At 39.0% G+C, this 27,522-nt stretch overlaps 2 protein-coding genes, 1 long non-coding RNA gene and 1 pseudogene across 4 annotated transcripts; 2 read left to right on the top strand and 2 right to left on the bottom strand.

The window, feature by feature from the left end:
- Positions 1-563: 563 nt before the first annotated feature.
- On the top strand, positions 564-3,679 carry LOC149114373 (uncharacterized). The gene is made up of 2 exons (XM_089286845.1): positions 564-1,823; positions 3,541-3,679. Exon 1 carries the CDS (start codon positions 697-699, stop codon positions 1,786-1,788), a length of 1,092 nt encoding a protein of 363 aa, XP_089142971.1. The 5' UTR covers positions 564-696; the 3' UTR covers positions 1,789-1,823; positions 3,541-3,679.
- Positions 2,271-4,608, top strand: LOC149114372 (uncharacterized). The gene is made up of 2 exons (XM_089286065.1): positions 2,271-3,419; positions 3,541-4,608. The coding sequence occupies exons 1-2, from the start codon at positions 2,271-2,273 to the stop codon at positions 4,606-4,608; spliced, it is 2,217 nt and encodes a 738-aa protein (XP_089142191.1).
- Positions 4,609-6,402: 1,794 nt separating this feature from the next.
- On the bottom strand, positions 6,403-7,069 carry LOC149114371 (uncharacterized). Its single transcript, XR_016206509.1, has 3 exons — positions 6,946-7,069; positions 6,600-6,648; positions 6,403-6,473 (listed from the first exon to the last, which is right to left on the bottom strand). It is a non-coding gene; the product is annotated as an uncharacterized LOC149114371 (long non-coding RNA).
- Positions 7,070-18,952: 11,883 nt separating this feature from the next.
- Positions 18,953-27,207, bottom strand: LOC110064531 (uncharacterized; annotated as a pseudogene). Its single transcript, XR_016206454.1, has 4 exons — positions 26,884-27,207; positions 26,326-26,401; positions 21,336-24,344; positions 18,953-20,276 (listed from the first exon to the last, which is right to left on the bottom strand). The product of XR_016206454.1 is annotated as an uncharacterized LOC110064531 (transcript).
- Positions 27,208-27,522: the final 315 nt, after the last annotated feature.

The raw sequence follows: 27,522 nt of genomic DNA, 5'->3' as shown, positions 1-27,522 counted from the left end.
TCCAATGAGAAAGGCGAGCTTAAATATTCTTTTGTTTTACGACCAATCAGAAAAAAGTCCCGATTCTGGAATACGGGTAGACGACACGTGAAGTATTTTTATCAGGCGTTTTCTTTTCTCCTTCCACTCGCCTGCTGTGAAAAAAAAAGAGCGCTGGTCGCAAGTAGTTTGACCACTCTTAAAAAACATGATGTTCTACAAGAGCCTTCAGTTTGCCATTTTAAATAGTTGTTATTCTACAGGGAAAGCAAGTTAAGTGTCTCCAGGCAATTCACCGGGGTTGCGGGGTTAGAAGCAGAGAGACCCCGCATAAGAACGAGGTCGAGTTATTCATTTTACATTTAGAAAGGGATCCAAGGCGAGTTCAAACCTAGCAAACATCCTATTTTTCAACAAGGTTTGTCACGTAAAATATTTTTCCAAGCCATAGGAAACTATCTATTTCTGGAGAGCTTTATGAACCAAAAAAATATGAAGAATAATATTTAATGCCTCAAAAGCTAATTGTAACCAGATACCAATCAGTTAATTGTACCACCTGCTGGGCGATACTAATTAAGATTCTATTTCGTCATTGGTCTAAGTCACTAGTGAGTCACGTGAGATAGAGCGCGGGAACCTGAGCATTCAGTTCGAGCGTTGACCTTTGAGCAGTCAGTCGTATGATTGAATTATCCTTCGAAAATTCATCAGAAAATGGATAAAAACGATCCTTCTTCGATGCATGAGGAAGCATTGCTGAGTGAGGAATCTGACGGCTTTTCTGGAGGGTCTTTTAGTGCCAACGATGCTATACTTGCGGCCCTCCAGTCGTTGAATAAGAACATGACCGAAATGGGGGCATCGCTCAGATCATTGAAAGAGAAAGGGGAAACTCAGACCCCCACAACGGCAGAACCTGCCACAAAACGAAAATCCCCGTCAACAGGGGATAACTCTGACACAGAGGAATCAGATGCAGACGCACTTTTGGCTGCAAACAAACGACCTAAAGTTGTCGCCGACAAGAGCAACGGCTCCACGTGCGAAACCAGTGCAGATGATGAAAGCGATTCTTTACTCGATGACATCACGCAGTCTCTCACCGACACGGAGAAAACTGCCCCGAAAGTGTCTGAGAAACTTGCCAAGATCGTAAACTTGAGGTGGCTTACTAAGCTTGACGAGACAAACCTCAAGGAAAAATCGGATAAATACCTTCGACCGATAAACTGTGATCGGCTAATCATTCCGAAGGTAAACCCTGAAATCTGGGGGCGCCTCGATCGGCACACGAGGGGCAAGGACCTGAAGTTGTCAAACTTGCAAACCACACTTACGAAGGTCGGTAATATAACCGCACAAACCACCGATATGTTGTTGAAGGCTCGTGCCGAGGACGGTCAAGTTGATGTTGACAATATGGTCCGAATGAATGCCGATGCATCAGCACTTCTTGGGTATATCAGCTTCGAAATATCCCAAAGGAGGCGTGAAGCCATTCGCCCAACACTGCACAAAGATTATGCCATGCTGTGTGCTTCACACGTGCCTATTACAAATTTTTTGTTTGGCGATGAACTGCAAACGCAACTTAATCACATCCGTGCTTCAAACAAGATCAGTAGCACGGCAAGCCCCTCTAACTCCGCCAATAGCCGATCCTATGGCAAATCGCACATGCCAGGTAATAACCAGCAGTGGAAGCCTTTTTTAGGCAAAACGCCTCCGGGCAACCAGTCGTACAAGAAGTCGACTCCATATCAACACCACTGGAAGAAACAGACCGGCCAAACGGCCCGGAAGTAACCAGTAACATTATTGCGACTCTTAGCACCACCCCGGTAAGCGAATTTAAAGCTATTTTACCATCACTTTTTAAGTATTTTCAGGGGAGAATACAAACATTCAAAGCAGACAGTTTAGCCGCTTATTTCCACATATGGCAAGAGCTGACTTCTGATCCTGAAGATTTAGAGATTGTTACTGGTCAATATATTGAATTTGATTCTCTGCCAATGCAGGTCAAACCCTTTATGCAACCTAAGTTATCAGAAATACAAACAGAATCGGTTGATTTGGAAATTACCCAGCTCCTCAAGAAGGGAGTTATTCAACCTTGCCAACACGAGCCAGGGGAATTTATATCACCTATCTTTACCAGACTCAAAAAGGATGGCTCTTTTCGAATGATTTTAAACTTGAAATGTTTTAATGCAAATGTAACTCACTATCATTTTAAAATGGACAACATCTGGTCTGCCATCAGGCTAATGAAGCCGAGGTGCTACATGGCATCCATAGACCTGAAAGACGCCTATTACTCAGTGCCAATATGTAAGGACCATCAAAAATTTGCATATATAGTTGCATATATAGATGACTCCTGGTTGACAGCAGATAATATCTGCCAATGTACCAAAAATGTCATTGATACAACCAGTTTGCTTGACAAAGTAGGGTTTGTAATTCACCCTGAAAAGTCTGTCCTACTTCCGACACAAATTATAACTTTCCTTGGTTTTGTTCTCAACTCTATTTTGATGCAGGTTTCACTGACTCCAGACAGAGCTCTAAAATTAAAAGATGCATGTGAAAATCTGCTCGCTACTGTCTCCCCTTCTATAAGGGATGTGGCTCAAGTATTTGGGCTTATGACCTCTAGTTTTCCAGGAGTGATGTATGGCCCATTACACCATAGGTTCCTTGAAATGGACAAAACGCGAGCTCTAAAACTACACAGAGGGAATTTTGATAAGAACATGAACTTATCCCAGGAAGCCATAATTGACCTAAAATGGTGGGTGACTGCACTGCCCACAGCCTATAACCTTATCAACCATGGAGACCCCCAGGTTACTATGACAACAGATGCTTCTCTGATTGGATGGGGGTGCTGTATTGATACAGTCACCTCTGGAGGGAATTGGTCTCCAGAAGAAGCACAGCATGACATTAATTATTTGGAAATGCTTGCTGTTTCCCTTGCCTTGAAATCTTTCTCAAGTGTAGTCCAGGGTAAACATGTGAAACTCCTGGTTGATAACACTACTGCAGTTACTACCATTAACCAAATGGGCACATGCCATTCTCGAGTAAACAATCAACTTTCACACCAAATCTGGTTGTGGTGCATAGACCATAGTGTTTGGCTATCAGTTGCACATATTCCTGGAAAACAAAATACTGAGGCAGATAGAGAGTCACGGCTGCCCCGGAAAGAAACAGAATGGACTTTACAGAAGCCAATTTTTGATGCTGCTACTAAAAAATTAGGCGTGACTCCTAATGTGGATTTGTTTGCCTCTAGATTGAATTTCCAGTTAAAGCCCTATGTTGCATACCAGCCTGACCCAGAGGCCCATGCCATCAATGCCTTTCACATCTCCTGGAAGGGGTATACCTTTTATGCATTCCCCCCATTTAGTGTCATACAGCGGGTATTACAAAAGATTTCTGACGAGGAAGCCACAGGCTTACTAGTAGTTCCACACTGGCCAACTCAGACTTGGTGGCCATATTTAAGAATATGCTCATTGATTTTCCTCTCATGCTACCTAGGAAGGAAGACACACTGTACCTACCAGCACATCCCCACCTGCTGCACCCACTACACAAGAAACTTCAACTACTGGTCTGCCACTTGTCAGGGATCTCCTTACAAGCAGAGGAATTTCGGCTGGGGCTGCAAAGATCATCATGCAATCCTGGCGAACGGGTACACAAAAGCAGTACCAGACTTACCACCAGCGATGGCAAGAGTTCTGTCGTTCAAGGGGTATTAATCCCCTTTCAGCTTCTATAGAGAATGGTCTGGAATTTCTTTATCAGCAGTATGAAAATGGCCTATCGTATAGTGGTATTAACACAGCCAGAAGTGCTTTATCCACAGTTATCTTCCTTCCAGATGGTGGCTCCTTTGGAAATCACCCTTTGGTTTCCCGGTTCCTTAAAGGTGTTTTTGAGTCAAGGCCTTCCCTTCCATGTTACAAGGACATATGGGATGTTTCTGTTGTTTTAGACTATTTAAAGACACTGCCTCCACTTGAGGAATTAAGCCTTAAAGACATCACACATAAAACTGTTTTGTTAGTTGCATTGTTATCTGGCCAGCGATGCCAAACTGTTCATGCACTTACAGTTAGTGGCATGAGGATTACAAATGATACTGTTCACTTTGAGATTGCTAAACCTTTGAAGACATCCAAACCTGGCAGGCATCAAGGACACCTGGAGTTTAAATCGTACCCAGTAGACGAACGTCTATGTGTTGTGACTTGCCTTAGGCAGTATGTAAAACTTACAGAACCAATCAGAACTGGTCATGACCCTCCGTGGTTAAGTTATACTAAACCCTTTAAACCAGTAAGTCGTGACACTGTTAGTCGCTGGATTAAGAATGTTTTAGAAAAGGCTGGAGTAAACACAAAGGTTTTTTCTGCTCATAGTACCCGGGCTGCTGCCACTTCAGCTGCATGCTCAAATAATGTTTCTATTAATACTATCATGGATGCAGCTGGATGGTCCAGAGAAAGCACTTTTAGAAAGTTCTATGACAAGCCAGTTCAAGCAGTTGTCAATTTTGGGGACGAACTTGTCTCCATGCATGACTGTTCCAGTAAGCAATAAAATGGTCTTCTGTTTACCTGTTCATGGCCACATTGCTTTAAAGTCTCACGTGACTCACTAGTGACTTAGACCAATGACGAAATAGAATTTTAAAATTAAACGAGACTTACCTGTAAGGTGAAGTTTGATTGGAATTCTATGAGTCATTGGTCAGGAGCTAGGGAGTCACGTGCCCACCCTATTCTTACACAACATTGGGCATATGTTTTTTCAGCCCACCCTAAACTAGTGAGAAATTATGTGTCCACTCACAGGATTTAAGGACTGAATGCTCAGGTTCCCGCGCTCTATCTCACGTGACTCCCTAGCTCCTGACCAATGACTCATAGAATTCCAATCAAACTTCACCTTACAGGTAAGTCTCGTTTAATTTTAAAATTAAGGCTTACTTAAGAAAAGATAACTCCTTCCAGAATCAATGAAAATACATTGCGGTCATTTTCTATTATCTGCTCAGATTCCTGGGACTGACCTATCGTGTGATCAAAAAATTAAATGAAGCAATCAAATAGTAAAAAAAAACGTTTGCCTCTTTGTTAGTTAGCACAACTCGGCGGGAACATTTAATTCATCACAGAATTATTTCTACTTATCTGGACAATGCTTTTAATGTTAAGGTCTGATAATTGAAATTCATCTTGAAAACAAGTTATTCTCGGTTTCGCACTTTTCTTGGTTACAACACGAGTTTGTTATTTCTACTGGAATATTCTTAAAACACGATAACATTGTCAGCTTAAATAAGTGGAAGAAGAGTGAAAATTGAACTTATACAATCTATCTACCTAGACTTGAGCATAATTAAATGGTCAGCAATCCATTATGGTATTTCCTCTGCCTTCAAAGAAACAAATTTTTAGAACAAATTGAAATAGGTCTTTCTGTCATAATTTTATTGCTCTCAGAAATTTTTGGCAGGGAAACATAATTAGCAATTTCACTAAATATTTCCTTACTTGTTACGGTCAATTTGTTTAAAAAGCGAGAAATAAGATGGTTAACTGTAAATAACATTGTAAACTTACCACTTCCCTTTAGCTTGGTGGAAAGAATACAAAAAAAGGCCGCGACAGTCTCTCTTTTACAATAGGACTTTGTTTGTCTACAGGATAACAAAAAAAATTCAAACAAGCTTTCTCGGCTGAGACGTGTATTTCTGTAGTAAGTCTATGTTTTTGCCTCTAACTCCATGCTGACATTGAAGCAAAATGGCTGCGACAGATGTACAAAATTGAAATATACCGACAAAGGTAACCTCCCTGAAAAAATGAAAGTCAAAGACGAAGAAAGACAAACATGCCTTAAAATTGGCAGAAAATCATAACCAAGTGAAACTGGAAATACCGTCGTAGATCATTTCAAGTAAACTGGAAGTCATAGATCTAAAGGGACATGCAAAACTGAAAGTTTAGATCACTGGCAAAAATAAACGCAAAACTTGCACTGAGACAGAGACAAAAGTCAACGCGGAAACGGAAGGTTAGTGACGACAATACACAAAGCTGCAGGCAACATACGTAAATAAACAATGGCACAGAGCTCTAGACCATACACGAAAATAAGCATACATGCGCACCTGTCCACATGAGGCTATGACAGTACAAAACTGACAGTCACAAACAAATTGAACACAAAGAAGTAAAACCACAGACGAAGATCAGCCCACATGAAACTGAAAGTCACCGAGTGTTGCAATCTAAAGAATACTTTTCTGGCCCTGAAAATTAAAATTATTCCTTGATACAATTCTCCAATCTCCATTTAAACTTTAATGTGTATCGTTATAAAGGCATGGCTTATACTTACCAATGTAAACTAGAGATGCGAGAATCCGAACAAAATCCAACTTCACCCTTGTAAGTCCCCTAAAACAGACAATGATACATTAGTAGTTAGTTCTAATAAATATTCAAAAACATTTTAATGCACAGTAAACATGTCAAGCGAGGGTGGGGAATAGACGATATCTAGATAAAGTGTAATGTTCTTACCGTTACTACTTGAGGAGTCCGGCAAAATCAGAGCGTAATCCAGTCTAGTCTGGTCAGCAAAAGGACAAAGAATTATTAGCGACATTTAAATCTTCTCAATGCATACTAACGACATGGAAACTAAAGAAAAACTTAGAAACAGTGATTTTTCTGGTCCAATGTATAGCTATGTACATAAAATTTCGTTAAGACCTTAAAAATGGATCTTGTATTTCTTATTGGCATTGATTAGTTAGGTGTTGCTAATTAGCATACTGTTGAAAAGTAGTATATAAGCTAAAATGATTGACTTGATAATAAAGTTATCGTATTATTATAAATGAAATTTGTATGGTAATATACATACAAACGGCCATCGTCACTCCCTCAACTTGTTACTAATTGAAAAGGTTCGTTTCTTTAGCGATACTGAGGTAGGTCGTCAAAGGATATGATTTTGTGTCAAGTTTGGCTTTTAATAAATGGAGTAGCGTCCACTCCACGTCCCAGCCTGGCCTCGCTTTCGTTTGCAGGGTTTACTGGGGGCGTATCGCCTTGTCCAATCATCTTTGGGTTCGTTGACTCGTTGTACACGCCCATTGCGTGATTTTAAGCCGAAAAGGACAAGGTACGAGTCTGCAAATTATGGAATAAGCAACTATTGATCCACATAGTCAGAAAGAGCACACCAAGATTCACAAAATCCTCAAGTTTGGTGTTAATCAGGCTAGTTTTGACTGAAATACAGCCATTTGAAAACGTCAGAATTAACAAAGAAATGTTTGGTCATCCGGACACAGCGTCCGGATGGCCATACATTTCTTTGTAAATTTTGACGTTTTCAAATGGCTGTATCTCTCTTACTATTGGGTCTATTTACACCAAACTTGGGGATTTTGTAAAACTTGGTCTGCACTTTATGACTATGTGGATCAATCATTTTGCTATTCCCATAATTTACAGACTCATACCTAGTCCTTTTCGCCTTGAAATCAGGCAATTTCGCTTGCTTTCTCTCCTCGCAGAAAGGATTTGGTCTTAAATTTCCTTTGCTCCTTTGTTTATCTGTATTGTACGGTTTTATTTTTTGTTTTAAAAACATTTCTGTTTGCACTTTAGTAATACACCATTGCATTGCAGGATGAAGTAGAAGGAAGGCAAACTCCGTATTTAGATTCAAGAATCAAGACTTCATTGGTAATTTCATTTGCATTTGAAACTACTCCCCACCGTAGCCTCAGTTGCAAGCTACAATGGGCGACAAAAGCGTTGAGAAACTTGGCAGGAAAATTCAATTTTCGAGCGTCTTGGAAACATGTCCCGCCCTCCCCCTCCCCTAAACAATTTTGATTTTTCTATTTCTTAGACTGCATAGACCACAGCTAACGTGTAACGTTCTTTTTATGGTATAGACATACTGATGACGGCGTTTTTTGAGGATTATACGAAGATTTCCGAAGATTCTCCAAAACTTGTCCGAAGGTCACACGAACGTTACCGAACATTTTCCGCAAATTTCCGAAGATATCCGAAGATTTCTAAGGATTACCGAAGATTGCTGAAGACTTTCGAGGAAGAACCGAAGATGTTTCGATGATACACCAACGAATTTAAGAACAATTTAAGAGACAAACTTCATATCAGTGAAATCATCGATATCTTCACTAGTGAGGATATGGAAAATACGCCACTCTAGTCCTGTATGTGGTTTCGTATGAATTTTACGAGTGGTGTATTTTCCAGTAAAACACTCGTGTCTATATAATAAATATCTGTTATTGGCCGGCTGGGAGGTCCGTATGGGGAAAAACTGTGACCGAGGTCTTGAAAATACATTTTCAAGCCCGAGGTCACAGTTTTTCACTATACGCACCGACCTTAAGCCGGACAATAACATGTTTATCTTTTTTTCTTGGGGTAAATTGGCTTACAAGTGGGTTTGTTTACGCAGGTTTGTCATTGAATTAGCTTACGCGCCGTCTACAGACTCTACAAACCATTGGTAAAAGATCTAACGAGCGAACGAGTGAGTAACTCAGATACTAGACAAAGAAAGATGTATTAAAGAACAGATTTATACCGAACTACTTTTTGTTAGTTGCATTAATTTAGTTCACCATTTAATTTCCCTTAAAGTGCTTCTCCGGTGTGAAATTTCGTGCAAAGTTTGAAGTTCTACTACAAAAATAATTTCTGTCAGTCATTGCGAATCACTCGAAATCAGACTTTTCTACCGTAAATTGAGTGGCAGATAGCGAGGAAATTCGTGAAGTGTATTCCAAAAAACTCAATTGAATTTACTTACAGTGACTTTCCTTGCCATTTAAAGGTGAATAGAAATAAACTTGTGTTGATTAATCGTCTATGGAAGTGTAAAAAGGGCGAAAGATGACGATTACCGCTACTTTATTCACGAAAATAAATCAACTTGCCGGATTCCGCCCGCTGTGGCGGTCCGGATGAGAAAATTCCGCCCACTCCAGGAACCAATCAGATTGCAGTATTTGTTGAATTCCGCCCGCTCACGAGCCGAGAAAAAGATAAAATGTCATACGAACCATTTTCTTAAGTCACACACTTTAAATTCTCGCCACCCTATTTATATAAAACTAATAGTGCTATCCCTTATGTTTTCCACTATTTACAAAGCAGCTAACTGTAAACCTAACGGGTAAAAACTAAATTAATTTAGATTTCATTTAATTAGTCTTTCTCGTCGACAGTGTTCACCAAAAATTCTTGATTGTATTCTTTTCTTTCCTTACGTGAACTCGGCTAAGAAGCTTAATGCTTGATAAAAATGCAAATTTTAAGGCTCTTTTACTTTCTAAAACTATTTCAAGTTAATGAAAATACAATCAAAAGTTACATGTTCTCTATACAATTTGTTCAACAACTGCACAGGCTATACATGTTGTCTGTGCCACTATTTTGCTTCAAAATCTTATTGTTTACTATTGCCAACAAGTGCCAGCATTTTTTCATGTACATTATTTACAAATTAAACAGCTCGCCACCGGCTGGTAAATTAAAACATCACGGTTTGCGCATCTTGAAAAGTTTAGCCTAATTTTTTCAAGTTCGTCGTTTGTAATCCACGTTAATCTTCTCCATCCCCGACCATCCTTGTTCCTTTGTTATTTTTATCTCTTTGGTGTTTTCTTATAAAAATCGCAACCTACATGAATTGGTTCTCAAAAATCATTGTATAATTACAAGAAAAACAATGGCGTATGTTATAAAAAGTCAATGCGTCTTTGACAAAAGTCAAGTGCTTTGCGCTCAATATTTCTACCGAGGCATTGTTAGACAGGAAATGACAGAAAGTTAAAGGTCCATTTAATTTATATACAACTTAGCACTAGCAGTAAAACTGTTCGTTGAGGTCATGGCATGTTTTCCATCTCAGCGATCACTCGTTGCCTTCCTGATCATTCTTTCGAACACCTGACAGTGGAAAGAAACAAACAGAAAGGGACAATCATTAGCTGCGCTAATGTTCAGTTACTTCCGTAGGTCTTGATTAAGCATTTCCTTAAAAAGCAGTTGCGTAATTACGAAACTCATTTATTTTAAAATATTATATTCTGCACGCGTCGTGATTGGCTCAATACTATATTTTATCTTAACTTAGCATAAAACAAGAAAACCGTGTCTTCTTGTCACGCCCTAGTAAATAAGCTAAAGCCATGAGTTATACCTTCATAAAAGAGTATGGTAAGTTGAGACAACTTGTTCTTGCTTCCTTAATTTAAAATTTAAAACATTTTAAACGAAATTTAAAATGACAAAATATGTGGTTGTGACTTATTAAGCGTAGATAGGTTATTACGAAGAAAGCGTCATAAATTATACAAACGTCAGTTAGAACCGCGAGCAGTTTCAGGGTAGACTTCTGGACGATTTTGACCTCATCGCAATGTTGTACAAGCTTATGAAGAAGGGTGGACCATAAAAAAACAGCGTCATCCATTCTTCTTTTACAATAACATTTTTTTTTGGTAAAATTAACAGGACATAACGTCATCGCCCAATCGCGCACAAAATAATAATCAAGCTAATGTTAAAATACTATTGCCAATTTTTTTAAATATAGTAAAAGAACATATAAAAATTTAAAAAGATATATAATTAAAAATTAAAAACTTCAATTATAAAATGATAGAAAATTATTATGAAACTATAAAATTATAGAAAATACTAAATCCATGAATACCAGGAGCCCTTTACTGTATAAAGAAAACACTTGCTTTCAATAAAACCTTACCTTTCTTTCCAAAATCAAATGTCACGTCATCCTCAATCAGTATAAAAGTTGCCCACTGGTTCACGTCATAGCCCGCACTTCTCATCCACTTCATGGCCTCGTGCAGAGATTCACCAGCACTTTCCCCAGCAACAAGGTGATCATAGAAATGAGTCATTAACTGCTCTGTTGATCTGTCATCCAGGGCCCACAGTGCCACCAACACTGAGCGTGCGCCAGATCCTAATAACGCTCGGGCAATTCCAACAGCTCCCTCAGCTTTTGTCTGTCCACGAGCACTGTGGCAACAGCTAAGGACTACCAGTTTAGTTCGCAGTTGAACTTTTGAAATGTCAGACATTGTCAATAAGTACAGTCCTTCTTGAGGTATCCCGTTAGGAATACGAAACGATGGTGCGAGGGAAATTACTCCTCTTTCAGCATCACCGTGTGCGGCGATATGAATCAGGGCCACTGAATTCATCACTTGAAGTATTGCCTCCTTCGTCGCTTGCTTTCCTATCAAAGGCTCGACACCGAGCTTTTTTGCTATCCTCTTAGCTTCGTTTTCTGCACATTGTAGTCTCGAAATGTGTTTGAGTTTTCCTTTGAAATGCACTTCACCAACATCAGGGTTTCCCACTATCAATGCACCAGTCTGACATTGATAGCCTGCTGGACTTTCATTAATGAGCTTGAGAGTTGTTAAAGAAGGAACAACACGGATCCTGAAATTCTCGGTTAAGTACTTTCCGCTTTCATCAGTTAAGGCAGCAAACGGAATTTGGTATAAAGCACGATCAGGAACAATAATGATTTCGGGATCCTCAAGAAAGTCCACCGCTGGAGCGATGATAAGTTTGTAACAGAGAGAAAGGTTCATTTTGGGTCCTTGGTTAGCTTTACTTTTCACTCCAATTCGCCAACCTTCATGGCTATCTTCCTCGCATGTTTTGGACTCTGGCTGAAAACCATGTAAAGATCGGTCTTCGCAAATCTCCTCTGGTAAAACGCCAAAACTTCTGAAATCAAAGAAATCTTCCACTTGTTGACCTACTCCTTCGTGAGCAATTAGATCATTTCCTTTCACCTTCTGGAAATGTGTGACTCTGCCTTCTTTAAGAATCCACAAATATATACTCTCAAAATGATATGAGACGTACAGGCAGGTGCGGTTACATTCTTTACCCACGATACCCTCTATACGAGCCCATGTTCGAGGATTAGCTGATATTTGATTCTCCACGGAGTACTGAGCTGACATTAAATCTGCCAAAGCCCTGGCATTCGAAAGCTTTGACGTATACAAAGCTTCAGTAGGATTTCCGGTTGCACAAAGCAACGCACTGAGATCTCTGTAGGAGCGAATATTGCGATCCGAGAAAGAAATCTTAAATTGATCGTTGTCGCGGAGAGAACCGCGCATTTCCTCGCTTTTTTCAATAGCGGAAAAGAAATATGAGATAGCTTCCTGAATCTTTCCTTCTTTCATTCTAAGGTGTGCCATCATTTTGAGCGAATAGTACTGGCCCTCAATAAATCCTTTCGCTCCACTTGATGCCTCGAGTGCTCTCTTGATATATTCTTCTTCTCTATCATATTCAGCCTGATTTATAAGCAAACATCCGAAGATTGAGCAACCTGCTGTTTCTACTTCCCCTTTTCCAGATTCTTTGCTCATCGCAATTACTTTTTCAAGATATTCTCTTGCCTTGGCAAAGTTACCAACATTGTGCTCCACAGCTCCTTGGGTGAGGTACGTTTTAGCCATCGTTTCTCTCTCTCCCACGTCTTTGAAGATTGCAAGTGCTTTCTGATTATAGTCGTTAGCCTTGCTCTACTTTCCAAGAGAGAAAAAATTCGCTCCCTGCCCATGGTAACACAAAGTTAGTATACGTCTGTTTCCAATCTTTTTACTGATGGCTAAGGATTTTTGCCAGTAGTCTGAAGCCTTCTCATATTCTCCAACTGATGCATACACCTTTCCAAGGTTTACGTAACCTATCGCTTCTCCCTCTTTGTCTCCGATTTCGTTCTGAATCACAACTGCTCTCTCGAGATGTTCTCTAGCCTTCTCATATTCGCCAACTGATAGACACACAGCTCCAAGGCTTACGTAGCAGACAGCTTCAATTTTTCGGTCTCCAATATCTTTCTGGATCGCGAGTGATTTATCGAGAACTTCTCTAGTCTTCTCGTATTCGCCAACTGATGGATATACAATTCCAAGGCTTAAGCAAGAGATAGCTTCGCCTTTTCTGTCACCAATTTCTTTGTGGATCACAAGTGATTTCTCCAGATGGCCTTTACCCTTCTCATATTCGCCAACTGATCGATACACGACTGCAAGGCAAGTGACAACTAGCTTCTCTTTTTCTATTTCCAGTTTCTCTACTGATCAGCAGCGCTTTTTCAGAGAGTTGTATTGCTTCTGGGTATTTACCTTGATGGAAATACATTACTGCAAGTTTTAAGCTCAGCTCACATTTTTCAAGTCTCTCACCATTTTCATGGTAAATTTGGAGAAGTTTTTCTGCGTATTTTATGGCGTTTGTGTTATCACTGATAAGACTACAAGCCTTCCACATTGTAAAATATATCCTCTTGTAGAATGACTTGGTGAATTTCTTGTCTATTATGGCTGTTCTGTCTTTCAGAATGAACAAGCATTCCTCGCATAATTCGATGGCTGGTAGATATCGACTGGTGTTGAGAAGGAAGCTTCCAACAAGTACGCCGATTGAGATGACTACTATAACTCCGTCTGCGTTCTTCATCTCACTGATCACTTCTGTTACAATATGAGAGAATAAAAGTGGGAACAAATCTGAACCCAAGTTTGTTGATCCACTAGTTCCCTGCTCTTGTTGTAATTGCAACATGAACATGTATTTCTATCCTATCATATCCTAGGGAAACCGTACGTAGGGCAACTAAAAAAATCATAGCGAGGGGAGGAGAGGAGAGTTATTTACAACCTCGTTCCCAGGGTCGCTCTTCTTTCCCCCCTTTGGAGCGAGACTGGGGGAGAGATCATGGTCTAATCTGGTCTGGTCACGAGACTTTGGGATAATTCAGAACTGACAGGACTTCTAATTTTAAAAAAGACTATTGCATTAAAAAAAGGTAGAACATCAGATCGGAAGTGGTCAAAACTCTGAACAATGCTAGCCTTTTTCAGGCGTTCAGTTAGTTGGAGTGAAACGTGAAAAACAGCGCCCGAAAAAATCAAAAAAGGCGCGCCGGTTTTCGTGTTTCGCCCTAACTAACTGAATGCCTGGAAGAGGTTACAACAATGCGAGAATAAACATTGCAACAGTTATATTCCTGGGGACTACCCACAACTTAATTAGGTCAACCGTCGATGTTTTTGACACTCAGAATCAAATAATTAATGACGCCAGGAGCCATAATCGGGGACGGAGACCGTAAGTCTCGGGATTCGCGCGCACCTATGATATGGGACAATTTTTCTATTTTTAGAACAAATTGCGCCATCCTGACGTCATATATCCGCGCGGATTCACGCACGTGTCGGGGGCTCTCGCGTGGATGTTGTCACGTTGTGTGATCAAATGGTGAGAGTTGAGAGATTCTTTTGCGTATTTTTCACAGCGATGGCAGGGAATACGAACCAGGGCGCTTATATGTAGTTTTATGCTCTGAGCTAACGGAAAAGGTGGGTTTTTCAGGGGCGAAAAAAAAGACTTCAATCTCGCGCTGGGAATGAATACTAAGATCTGCTCACGCTAGTTGTAAGCTTACGCTTATGTTTTTGCGTTTGTTCTGACTTAAGAATATAGCAAGAAAACTCTACACTCTGGTATCGAATTAATTTGTGAGTTTCTCAGACAATGGTTCATCATAACCAAAACCTGTTTTGACTGTTTCTTATTGTTTCTGCATGTTTGGTGAGTGTGCAAAAGTTTTTGAAAGGAAAGTCTGACGCGTACAATTAGTTCATTTGCATAGTGCAGCTCGTGCACTTTCAAGTCCGGTGTTTGAATTGTCAACAAATCTTGACAAAGATTTCTTTCGTTATCTTTTGTTCTGAGATGCTGTAACAAATTTCACGAACGCAAAAAAGGCTACTAACATCATGTGTGTTTCTTCAACATAAGCATAGTGAAGTTTTACACTGCGAAAATGAAAATAGACAAGGAGTTTTGATAGCTGGATCAACAAACTCGAAATCGTTATTCCAAGTTGACTAAAGAAAGCGTCATCGTGACTTTGCTGATTATTTCTGCTTTATTCACATATTTCCAGCTTAGCTTTTAATATGTTCTCAAACATTTATCAATCTTAAACATATTTAAAAACTATAGAGTTATTGTTTGAGTTCGATGTACGCTTTCACACGAAAGAGCGGCGGAAGTACAATTTGTCATGTTTACTGACTGTACTGAAAACACGCATCGGCGGGCGCTCTGATTCATTGACAACAGAGAATTTACTGGATTTTTACACGAATAAAACTGAGCAGTATCTACGGACGTAAAGTTATTGGGCCTTGGATGAAACATCAAGCGTTGCTTAAAATTCAAGCGAAACTCCAACTAGCAATTATTTTGTTTTATTTTTCGGTCGCGATAGACTGACAAATTCCTCGCAAGTGTGTGGCAAGAGGAGCTAGGAAACTATGAAGCCCTGAAGCTCTGCTATATCTAAATATATCCAGCTAGTTTTTTGCTGTGTAATGGAAAGCTGTTAATCTTCAACATACGTGAAATTTAAAGTGGAGTAATGTACAGCTCATGTAAAAGAAGCATCCGTCGGAACACAACTTGGTCAGCGATATATATAAGCTTACAGCGGAACATACCTAAATTCGACACTGTCTTACTTCACTCAAACTGGAGCAGCTTACGACGAAAATACTTAAGCAAAATTCCAACAGACGTGAACGCGTTGAGTTGTGGGCCAAAAACATGAAAATTTTCGGGAATTTCGGACGCCATTTCCTCCGCGCGACATCCGCAAAAATCCTCGCAGCATGTACGCGCGTGTGCCGCAGGCGATGGCGCAATTTGTTCTAAAAATAGAATTATTGTCCCATATCATGGGGACAACCCTAATACTACAAATGGCGCGCGCTTACGGTCTCCGTCCCCGATTATGGCTCCTGATGACGCTCTTGCCAAATCCCGTCCAAAAAAAATGCTAGAACTTTTCTTTTCAGTAGATGATCTTAGGATTTATACTTACTAATGTAAACTAGAGATGTGAGAATCCGAACGAAATCCAACTTCACCCACTTGAGCAACAAGGCTGTCCCCTAAAACGGACAATGATAAACTAGTAGTTAGTTCTAATAAATATGCAAAAACATATTAATGTACAGTAAACATGTCAAACGAGGGTAGGGAACAGACGATATCTAGATTAAGTGTAATGTTCTTACCGTTACTACTTGAGGAGTCCGGCAAAATCAGAGCGTAATCCAGTCTAGTCTGGATCAGCAAAAGGACAACGAATTATTAATGACATTAAAATCTTCCCAATGCATACTAACGACATGGAAACTAAAGAATAACTTAGAAACAGTGATTTTCCTTGTCTAATGTATAGCTTTGTACACAGAATTTCATGCAGACCTTAAAAATGGATCTTGTATTTCTTATCACAATTGGTTAGATATTTGTCGCCAATTAGCATACTGTTGTAAAGTAGTATATAAGCTAGAATGATTGACTTAATAATAAAGTTATCGTATTATCATAAATGAAATTTGTATAGTAATATACATACAAACCCATCGTTACTCCCTCAACTTGTTCCTAGTTGAAAAGGTTCGTTTCTTTTAGCGATACTGAGATGTGTCGTCAAAGGATATGATTTGGTGTCAAGTTCGATTGGCCTTTAATAAATGGAGTAGCGTCCAGGCCACCTCCCGGCCTGGCCTCGCTGTCATTCCCAGGGTTTACTAGGGGTCCAATCATCTTTGGGTTCTTTGACTCGTTGTACTCGCCCATTTCGCTCGCTTTCTCTCTTCGCAAAAAGGATTTGGTCTTAAATTTCTTTTTCTCCTTTGTTTATTTGTATTGTACAGTTTTAATTTTTTGTTTTAATACACATTTTTGTTTGCTCTTTACAAATACACCATTGCATTGCGGGATAAAGCAAAAGGAAGTCAAAATCCCTATTTAGATTCGAGAATCAAAATTTCATTGGTAATTTCATTTGGATTTGAAAATACTCCCTCAGTTGCAAGCTACAACGGACGACAAAAGTGTTGAGACACTTGGCAGTAAAATTTGATTTTAGAGCGTCTTGGAAACATTTCTCCAACCCCTTCCACCCCAAACAATATTGATTTTTTTTTTCTATTTCTTAGACTGCACAGACCACAGCGCCTACAGAACACTGAAGTAGGGGGCCGGGTGTATCAGAGAATTAACACTAGATGCAAATTAAATAGAATAAGTGCTAAATATTGAAAAGCGTCATTTTCTGAAAGTGTCTCAACTACTTTTGTCGCCCGTTGTCTGGAGTCCATTTCTGTAAACTGTGGCGACTTCCGTTATATTTCCGAGCTCTAGCAAGTTTATTTTTACAAAAGCTACTAAATGTGTGGTTCAGAGTAATTTGTGACTAAAGAAAAAGTGACAAGTGTTTTTTTCTCACGAAAATTCTAATACAAAGACGAAACCTGGTCTGTCCCGTCAATAAATTGATCCATATTTAGCCCTCAAGGTGGTGTTTATTGCTGGTTTTCAGTGTCACGCCATCCAAAATAGATCGAAAGAAAACTCCAAACCCTTCAATGGATAAAGTCCAGAATCTGGTAAATGAAAGAAGGTAAATATGCAAAGACTCTCGCCAAGATTCTGGTCACAGCAATTTTTCTTATGCAAGATATGCGGATAAATTTTTTACCCAAATTTATAGAGATTTGTATGGAGACGCCATGCTGGTGCCCATACGGATGGGCACCAACATGGCGGCCGGAAACCAACAGAAACATCTGTCAGTGAGTTTTGCTACAAACGCGTGAATTTATCCCTCGAGGAACTCTGAAACATTAAAATAATACTTTTTTTAAGACATGAACTTTTCAGATAGCCAAATTCCCCGAAATAAGTCACTTTTTTAACCATCATGACAGCTCTCTGGGTTGTAAATGCCGCGTCACGCAAAAGCTTAGAAATTCAAGCGTAGTGTATTAGAAAACCAAGAACCCATTCAGAGCAGAAATTTGTATGAACATTAGTTTTCAGCTGCTCTTCTACATCATTAAAGTAAAATCTCAGGAGGATCAATATTTTTGTAGTTTGAATTTTAGTGACGTCATGTGGAAACCAGCTATTGGCACTTTTTCACTTTTAAAGCGTTCAAAGAGTGTCTTTGTCACTTTCATTCAACGCAATTCTCACCATGACACAAAGGCTACAAGTTTTTCTCTGTTCAGTTGTCATATTTTGACGAAAAAAAAGGAATTGTACCGTTCTCCGGCAAAAATCTCATCTCAATACCGAATATATAAATATGGCCGACTAAATTTTGCTTCTCAAACGTGGTAATCCTTCCCCCATTGGAAAGTAAAGACAACCAAGGACCCAAAATGCACCTTCTTATATGTTACAAACTTATCGTCGCTGCTTTGGCAGACTTACCTGAGGGTCCTGAAATCATCGTTCCTGATCGCGCTTCATACAACATCCCATATCAAGTTGATAATTTAAAGAGCTACATCACGGTTTGCCATCTTAGAAGTTTAGCCTAAAATGTTCGAGGTCGTTGTTTGTAATCCGTGTCATTCGTATCCATCCTTAACCATCCTTGTTTCTTTATGGTTTATTATTATCTCTTTAGTGTTTTTTCTATCTTAGTATTTTTCTATCTCAGGTTTCCTTTAATTTAATGGTAATTTTGTACGTGGCCAAAACAACTAAAAATACCCTGACTCTATTCCTTTAAGTAAGCGCTTGACGTCCGCTCACATAGTATTTACTTTTTTCAAACCTAAGAAAGCATTGTTCATTTTTAGAATTAATGTTAAGATTTTTTTTTTTCCTTTTTTTGCCGAGTGCTGAGTGCAGAGTGCCGAGTGCGGAGTAAGGAATGCGGAGTGCGGAGTGTTAAAAAAATAATAATTAATTTTCAGATGAATGGACTCGCGCTAGGATTTATATTGCTTACAGTTTTAATTTGTTCCTCTAGGCCTTAAATCAACAAACACAACAAAAGACTAGTTTACTTTTCATAAGTAGTACATGCTGAAAGAATCAAAAAATTCATCTCCTTTAATAACAGTGAATGCTTGCGATAAGCTGAAGAAAATGTCATGCCAAGGATTTTTTTGAGTCACCCTACTTCTTGCTACCTTATGTAAATTTAACTACTAGTGTTATCCGCTTTCTTTTGCACCATTTCCAAAGCAACTAACTCTAAACCTTACAGGTAAGAACTAAATTAATTTAGACTTCTCTTAATTAGTCTTTCTCTTCGACAGTGTTCACCAAAAAGTCTTGATTATATTCTTTTCTTTCCTTACGTGAACTCGGCTAAGACGCTCAATACTTGATAAAACTTCAAATTATAAGGCTCTTTTACTTTCTATTTTTCTACTCAAGTTATGAAAATACTATCAACAGTCACGTGTTCAACAACTGCACAAGATATACGTGTTGTCTGTGCCACAATTTTACTTCAAAATCCTATTATTAGCTATTGCCAAAAAGTGCCAGTATTTTTTCATGAACATTATTTACATATATAACAGCTCGCCACCGGCTGGTAAATTAAAACACCACGGTTTGCGCATCTTCAAAAGTTCAGGCTAAAATTTTAAACTTCGTCGTTTGTAATCCGTGTTAATCTTCTCCGTCCTTAACCATCCTTGTTCCTTTATGACTTACTGTTATCTCTTTGGTGTTTTCCTATCTTAGTAAACTATTATTTTCAGGTTCTCTTTAATGTAAAGGTAATTTTGTACGCCGCCAAAATAACTCAAAGCACCGTGCCTGAGCTCTTTTAAGTCTATAGCAGTTTGGTATTGCATTCTTTCTTTTCTCGTAGAAAAGATCTGAACAATTACTATCAACATCAAAAACTTCCACTCGTAAAATTACCCTTCACACTAAGATTTTTCTGGTTTAAGCAGTTGTTTGAGTCTAACACTGCACACTGCAGTATCTTTTTAGGTTTCAAAGCCTCTTTCGCTGAAAAAAATTGCAACCTACATGAATTGATTCTCAAAAATCATTGTATAATTACAGAAAAAACAATGGCGTATGTTATAAAAAGTAAATGCGTCTTTGACTAAAGTTAAACGCTTTGTGCTTAATATTTCTACCGAGGCATTGTTAGACAGGAAATGACCGAAAGTTAAAAGGTCCGTTTAATTTATATACAACTTAACACCAGCAGTAAAACTGTCCGTTGAGGTCATGGCATATTTTACATCTCAGGCGATCACTCGCTGCCATCCTCGTCATTCTTTCCAACACCTGACAGAGGAAATAAACAAACAAAAAGGGACAATCATTAGCAGCGCTAATGTTCAGTTACCTTCCTAGGTCTGGATTAAGCATTTCCTTAAAAAGCAGTTGCTTAATAACGAAACTGATTTCTTCTAAAAGATTATATTCTGCGCGTCCTGACTCGCTGAATATTATATTTTATCTTAGCATAAAACAAGAACACCGTGTCTTCGTGTCTTACCCTAGTAAATAAGCTAAAGCAATGAATTATACCATCATAAAATCATATGGTAAGTTGAGACAACTTGTTCTTGCTTTCTTAATTTAAAATTTATAAAATTTATAACGAAATTTAACACGACAGATATATGGCTGTGGCTTATTGATTGTAAATAGGTCATTACGAAGAAAACGTCATAAATTAAACAAACATCAGTTAGAACCGCGAGCAGTTTCAGGGTGGACTTTTGGACGATTTCGACCTCATCACAATGCTGTGCAAGCATGTGAAGAAGGGTGGACCACAGCGTCCTCCACTTTTCTTTTAATTTGTAATAACATTACTTTGTTTCTGTAAAATTAACAGGACATAACGTCATCGCGCAATCGCGCACAAAATAATAATCAAGCTAATGTTAAAATAGTATTGCCAATATTTTTTAAATATAATAATAAAATTTTATAGCGCCATTTCGCAATGGTGCAATGGCATTTTACAAGAAGTTAAATCTCCAACCAAAAGCCTATTATAAAAATTAAGAAAAGGTAAAATATAAAAATTAAAAGATATATAATTTAACATTTCCTTCAATTTTAAAATGCTTGTTTAAATGGCCTCGTTTAGTTTCACTTTTAAAAAGCCACGTTTTCAGTTTAAACCTGTTAGTGGAAGGCGAATCTGTTGAGATTGGTGTTATCCCAATTTCCACGTTTTTCATCAAGTACAAAGCTACTGTCAGACTCACATAATAACAGCGAAAATACATTAACCTGAACCGATAACATCTAAGGAAAATCTAAATGACTACCAGGAGTCCTTTACTGTATAAAACAAAACACTTCCTTTCAATGAAACCTTTCAATTACCTTTCTTTCCAAAATCAAATGTCACGTCATCTCCAATCAGTATAAAAGGTGCCCACTGGTTGACGTCACAGCCCCCACTTCTCATCCACTTCATGGCCTCGTGCAGAGATTCACCAGCACTTTTCCCAGCAACAAGGTGATCGTAGAAATGAGTCATCAACTGCGCTGTTGATTTGTCATCCAGGGCCCACAGTGCCACCAACACTGAGCGTGCGCCAGATCCTAAGAATGCTCGGGCAATTCCAACAGCTCCCTCAGCTTTCGTCTGTCCACGAGCACTGTGGCAACAGCTAAGGACTACCAGTTTAGCTCACAGTTGAACTTTTGAAATGTCAGACATTGTCAATAAGTACAGTCCTTCTTGAGGTATCCCGTTAGGAATACGAAACGATGGTGCAAGGGCAATTGCTCCTCTTTCAGCATCACCGTGTGCGGCGATATGAATCAGGGCCACTGAATTCATCGCTTGAAGTACTGCTTGCTTAGTCGCTTTCTGTCCTATCAAAGGCTCGACACCCAGCTTGTTTGCTATCCTCTTAGCTTCGTTTTCTGCACATTGTAGTCTCGAAATGTTCGTGAGTTTTCCTTTCAAGTGCACTTCACCAACATCAGGGTTTCCCACTATCATTGCACCAGTCTGACAGTGATAGTCTGCTGGACTTTCATTAAGGAGCTTGAGAGTTGTTAAAGAAGGAACAACACGGATCCTGAAATTCTCGGATAAGTACCTTCCGCTTTTATCGGTTAAGGCAGCAAATGGAATTTGGTATAAAGCACGATCAGGAACAATAATGATTTCGGGACCCTCAAGAAAGTCCACCACTGGAGCGATGATAAGTTTGTAACAGAGAGAAAGGTTCATTTTGGGTCCTTGGTTAGCTTTACTTTCCACTCCAATTCGCCAACCTTCATGGCTATCTTCCTCGCATGTTTTAGATTGTGACTGAAAACCGTGTAAAGATCGGTCTTCGCAAATCTCCTCTGCTAAAATGCCAAAGCTTCTGAAATCAAAAAACTCTTCCACTTGTTGACCTAATCCTTCGTGAGCAATTAGATCATTTCCTTTCACCTTCTAGAAATGTGTGACTCTGCCTGCCTTAAGAATCCACAAATATATACTCTCAAAATGATATGAGGCGTATAGACAGATGCGGTTACATTTTTTGCCCACGATGCCTTCAAGACCAGCCCATGTTCGAGGATTAGCTGATATTTGATTCTCCACAGAGTACTGAGCTGACATTAAATCTGCCAAAGCCCTGGCCCTCGAAAGCTCTGACACATACAAAGCTTCAGTAGGATTTCCGGTTGCAAAAAGCAACGCACTGACATCTCTGTAGGAGCGAATATTGTGATCTGTGAAAGAAATCTTAAATTGATCGTTGTCGCGGAGACAGCCGCGCATTTCCTCGCTTTTTTCAATAGCAGAGAGGAAATATGAGATAGCTTCCCGAATATTTCTCTCTTTCATTCTAAGGTGTGCCATAATTATGAGCAACTGGAACTGTTTTTCAATCTCTCCAACTGCTTCACTTAATACAAGTGCTCTCTTGATATATTCTTCCCCTCTATCATATTCAGCCTGATCTATAAGCAAAACGCCGAGGTTTGAGCAACCCGCTGCTTTTATATCCCCATTTCCAATTTCTTTGCTTATCGCAATTGCTTTTTCAAAACATTCTCTTGCCTTGACAAAGTTACCAACAGCATGCTCCACAGCTCCTTGCTTGAGGTACGTTCTAGCCATCGCATCTCTGTCTCCAATGTCTTTGAAGATTGCAAGTGCTTTCTGATTATATTCGTTAGCCTTTCTATACTTTCCAAGACAGTAACAGTTCGCTCCCAGGTTATAGTAACTAAAAGCTAGTATACGTCTGTTGCCAATGTTTTTACTGATGGCTAAGGATTTTTGACAGTAGTCTGAAGCATTCTCGTATTCGCCAACTGATGCATACAGAGTTACAAGGTTAACGTAACTTATCCCTTCTCCCTCTTCGTCTCCAATTTCCTTCTGAATCACAAGTGCTCTCTCGAGATGTTCTCTAGACTTCTCATATTCGCCAATTGCTCCACACACAGATCCAAGGCTTACGTAGGAGGCAGCTTCTCCTTTTCTGTGTCCAATTTCTTTCTGGATCGCAAGTGACTCCTCGAGAAGTTCTCTAGCCTTCTCGTATTTACCAACTGCTTGATACACAGTTCCAAGGCATAAGTAAGAGCTAGCTTCTCCATTTCTGTCACCAATTTCTTTGAAGATCACAACTGATTTCTCCAGATGTCCTTTAGCCTTCTCATATTCGCCAAATGTTCGACACACAGCTCCAAGGTAATAGAGCGAGGTAGCTTCCCCTTTCCTGTTTCCAATTTCGCTATAGATCACAAGTGATTTCTCCAGATGTTCTCTAGCCTTCTCATATTCGCCATTCGGTAGACACACAGTTCCAAGGTTTAAGCACGAGGCAGCATCTCCGTTTCTGTCTCCAATTTCTTTGTGGATCGAAAGTGATTTTTCGAGATGTCCTTTAGCCTTCTCATATTGGCCAACTGATTGATACACGACTCCAAGGCCTACGTGGCAGTAAGCTTCTCCTCTTCTGTCTCCAATTTCTCTACTGATCAGGAGCGCTTCTTCATAGAGTTGTATTGCCTCTGGGTATTTGCATTGATGGAAATACATCTCTCCAAGTTCTAAGCTTAGCTCACATTCTTCAAGTCTTTCACCATTTTCACGGTAAATTTGGAGAATCTTCTCTGCGTATTTTATGGCGTTTGTGTTATCACTGATAAGACTACAAGCCTTCCACATTGTAAAATATATCGTCTTGTAGAATGATTTGGTGAATTTCTCGTCTATTATGGCTGCTCTGTCTTGCAGAATGAACAAGCATTCCTTGCATAATTCGATGGCTGTTAGATATCGACTGGTGTTGAGAAGAAAGCCGGCAAAAATGAGGCCGATCAAGATAACTTGTATAACTTCGTCTACGTTGTTCATCTCACTGATCAGTTCTGTTAGCCATAACAGAGAAAAAAAGTGGGAACTAATTTAGACCCAAGTTTGTTGATCTGCTGGTTTACTGCTGTTGTTATAATTGACACATAAACATGCATTTCATTCCTATCACATCCTAGGGAAACCGTACGTAGGGCAACTAAAAAATTATAGCGAGGGGAGGAGAGGGGAGTTATTTACAACCTCGTTCTCAGGGTCGCTCTTCTTTCCCCTTTCTGGAGCGAGACTGAAGGAGAGATCATGGTCTAATCTGGTCTGGTCACGAGTCTCTTGGATAATTGAGAACTGACGGGACCTCTAATTTTAAAAAATTTTGCATTAAAAAAAGGGTAGAACATCAGATGGGAAGTGGTCAAACCTCTGAACAATGCTAGCCTTTTTTAGGCGTTCAGTTAGTTGGAGCGAAACGTGAAAAATAGCGCGCGAAAAAAGTCAAAAAAGGCGCGCTGTTTTTCGCGCTTCGCCCCAACTGACTGAATGCCTGGAAGAGGTTGCAACAATGCGAAAATAAACATTGCAACAGGTATATTCCAGGGCACTGCCCACAACTTAATTATGTCAACCGCAGACGTTTTTGACACTTTCAGAATCAAATAATTAATGACGCTCTTGCCAAATTCCGTCCAAAGAACGGCTAAAACTTTTCTTTCCAGTAGATGATCTTCCGGATGCATTCCAACTCCTGTTCCTTTAAGTATTTGTGAATAAATCTTAATACAAATCTTATATACAAATATATTTATCTCAACGGCCGCCACGCTTCATGTTTGAAATTGTACCGGAAGTCAGATATCCAATCACGTAACCAATGAGAAAGGCGAGTTTAGATAATCTTTTGTTTTACGACCAATCAGAAAAAAGTCCCGATTCTGGACTACGGACAGACGACTCGTGAAGTAATTATATCAGGCGTTGTTTTTTTTCTCTTTCCTTTGGCCTGCTGTGAAAAAAAGGATCGCCTTATCACAAGTTAAGTAGCTTGACCGATATTAATAAACATGATGTTTTACAAAAGCCTTCAGTTTGCCATTTCACATAGTTGTTATTCTACAGGGAAAGCAAGTTAAGTGTTTTGAGGCAATTCACCTCAGGGATTTGAGGGAACGAGGTTGAGTTATTCATTTTACATTAGAAAAAAACTCAAGGCGGAGATACACCTCACAAACAGGCTATTTTTGAACAATTTTTGCGATGTAAAATATTATTCCAAAAAAGGTTATGATCATATTAATTGCCTCAAAAGCTAATTGTAAGCTGATACCAATCAGTTAATTGTACCACATGCTGGGCGATACTAAGGCTTACTTAAGAAAAGATAACTCCCACTAGAGTCAATGAAAATACATTGCGGTCATTTGCTGTTATGTGCTGAGATTCCAATAAAGCATTTTATGAAACAAACTTTTTAATTACTATCCCATCTCGTTTGATCTTCAAAATCTGATCTGAAAATTAAATGAAGCACTTAAATTGTGAAAAAAATATTTGCCCCTTTGTTAGTAAGCACAGCTCGAGGTAAGTTATCGCAGAATTTTTCACACTTATTTGGACCATGCTTTTAATGCTAAGGTCTTAAAATTGAAATTCATCTTGAAAACCAAATTATTCTCGGTTTCGCACTTTTCTGGTTACAACACGAGTTTGTAACTTCTACTGGAATATTCTCAAAACACAATAACATTATCAGTTTAAATAAGTGGAAAAAGAGCAAACATTGAACTTCAACAATCCATCTACCTAGACATGCGCATAGTTAAATGGTCAACAATCCATTATGGGATTTCCTCTGCCTTCAAAGAAACAAATTTTTAGACCAAAGTGAAATAGATCTTTCTGTCATTATTTTATTGCTGTCAGAAATTGCTGGCAGGGAAACATACTTAGCGATTTCAATAAATATTTCCTTACTTATTAAGGTCAATTTGTTTAAAAACCAAGCAATAAGATAGTTAAGTGTAAATAATATTGTTAACTCACCAGTTTCTTTCAGCTTGGTGGAAAGAATGCAAAAAAGGCCACGACAATCTCTTTTTTACAATAGGACTTCGTTTGTCTACAGGATAACAGAAAAAACTAAAAATACCGTTGTAGATAATTTCAAGAAAACTGGAAGTCATAGATCTCAAGGGACATGCAAAACTGAAAGTTTAGATCACTAGCAAAAGTAAACTCAAAACTTGCACTGAGTCAGAGACAAAAGTAAACGCGGAAAAGGAGGGTTCGTGACGACAATACACAAAGCTGCAGGCAACATACGTAAATAAATAATAGCACACAGCTCTAGACCATACACGAAGATAAGCATACATGCGCACCTGTCAATATGAGGCTATGACAGTACAAAACTGACAGTCATAAACAAATTGAACACAAAAAAGAAAATTCACAGACGAAGATCAGCGCGCAGGAAACTGAAAGTCACCGTGCTGAAAATCTAAAGAGTACTTTTCTTGCCCTGAACATTAAAATCATTCCTTTACTTTTTTACATTTAAACTTTAATGTGTGTAGCTATAAAGGCATGGCTTAAACTTACTAATGTAAACTAGAGTTGTGAGAATCTGAACGTAATCCAACTTCACCCACTTCAGCGACAAGGCTCTTCCCGTAAAACGGACGACGATACATCAGTAGTTAGTTCTAATAAATATTCAAAAACATTTTAATGCACAGCAAACATGTCAAACGAGGGTAGGGAATAGAGGATGTCTAGATTAAGTGTAATGTTCTTACCGTCACTTGATGAGTCCGGCAAAATCATAGTGTAATCCAGTCTAGTCTGGATCAGCAAAAGGACAACGAATTATTAGTGACATTTAAATCTTCTCAATGTATAGTAACGACATGAAAACTAAAGAATAACTTAGAAACAGCGATTTCTTTCTTTAATGCTTAGCTATGTACACAGAATTTCATTCAGACCTTGAAAACGGATCCTGCGTTTCTATTAGAATTGGTTAGTTAGATGTCGCCAATTAACAAACCGTTGTAAAGTACTATATAAGCTAGAATGATTGACTTAATAATAAAGTTATCGTATTATTATAAATGAAATTTGTATAGTAATATACATACAAACCAATCGTCACTCCCTCAACTTGTTCCTAGCTGAAAAGGTTCGTTTCTTTTAGCGAGACTGAGGTGTGTCGTCAAAGGATATGATTTAGTGTCAAGT

Source organism: Orbicella faveolata, unplaced genomic scaffold (genome assembly GCF_042242905.1).
Source record: "Orbicella faveolata isolate gen_17 unplaced genomic scaffold, um_ofav_v1 contig_14, whole genome shotgun sequence".
Classification (NCBI taxonomy): domain Eukaryota; kingdom Metazoa; phylum Cnidaria; class Anthozoa; order Scleractinia; family Merulinidae; genus Orbicella; species Orbicella faveolata.
This window is presented reverse-complemented; position numbering and strand designations above follow the sequence as displayed.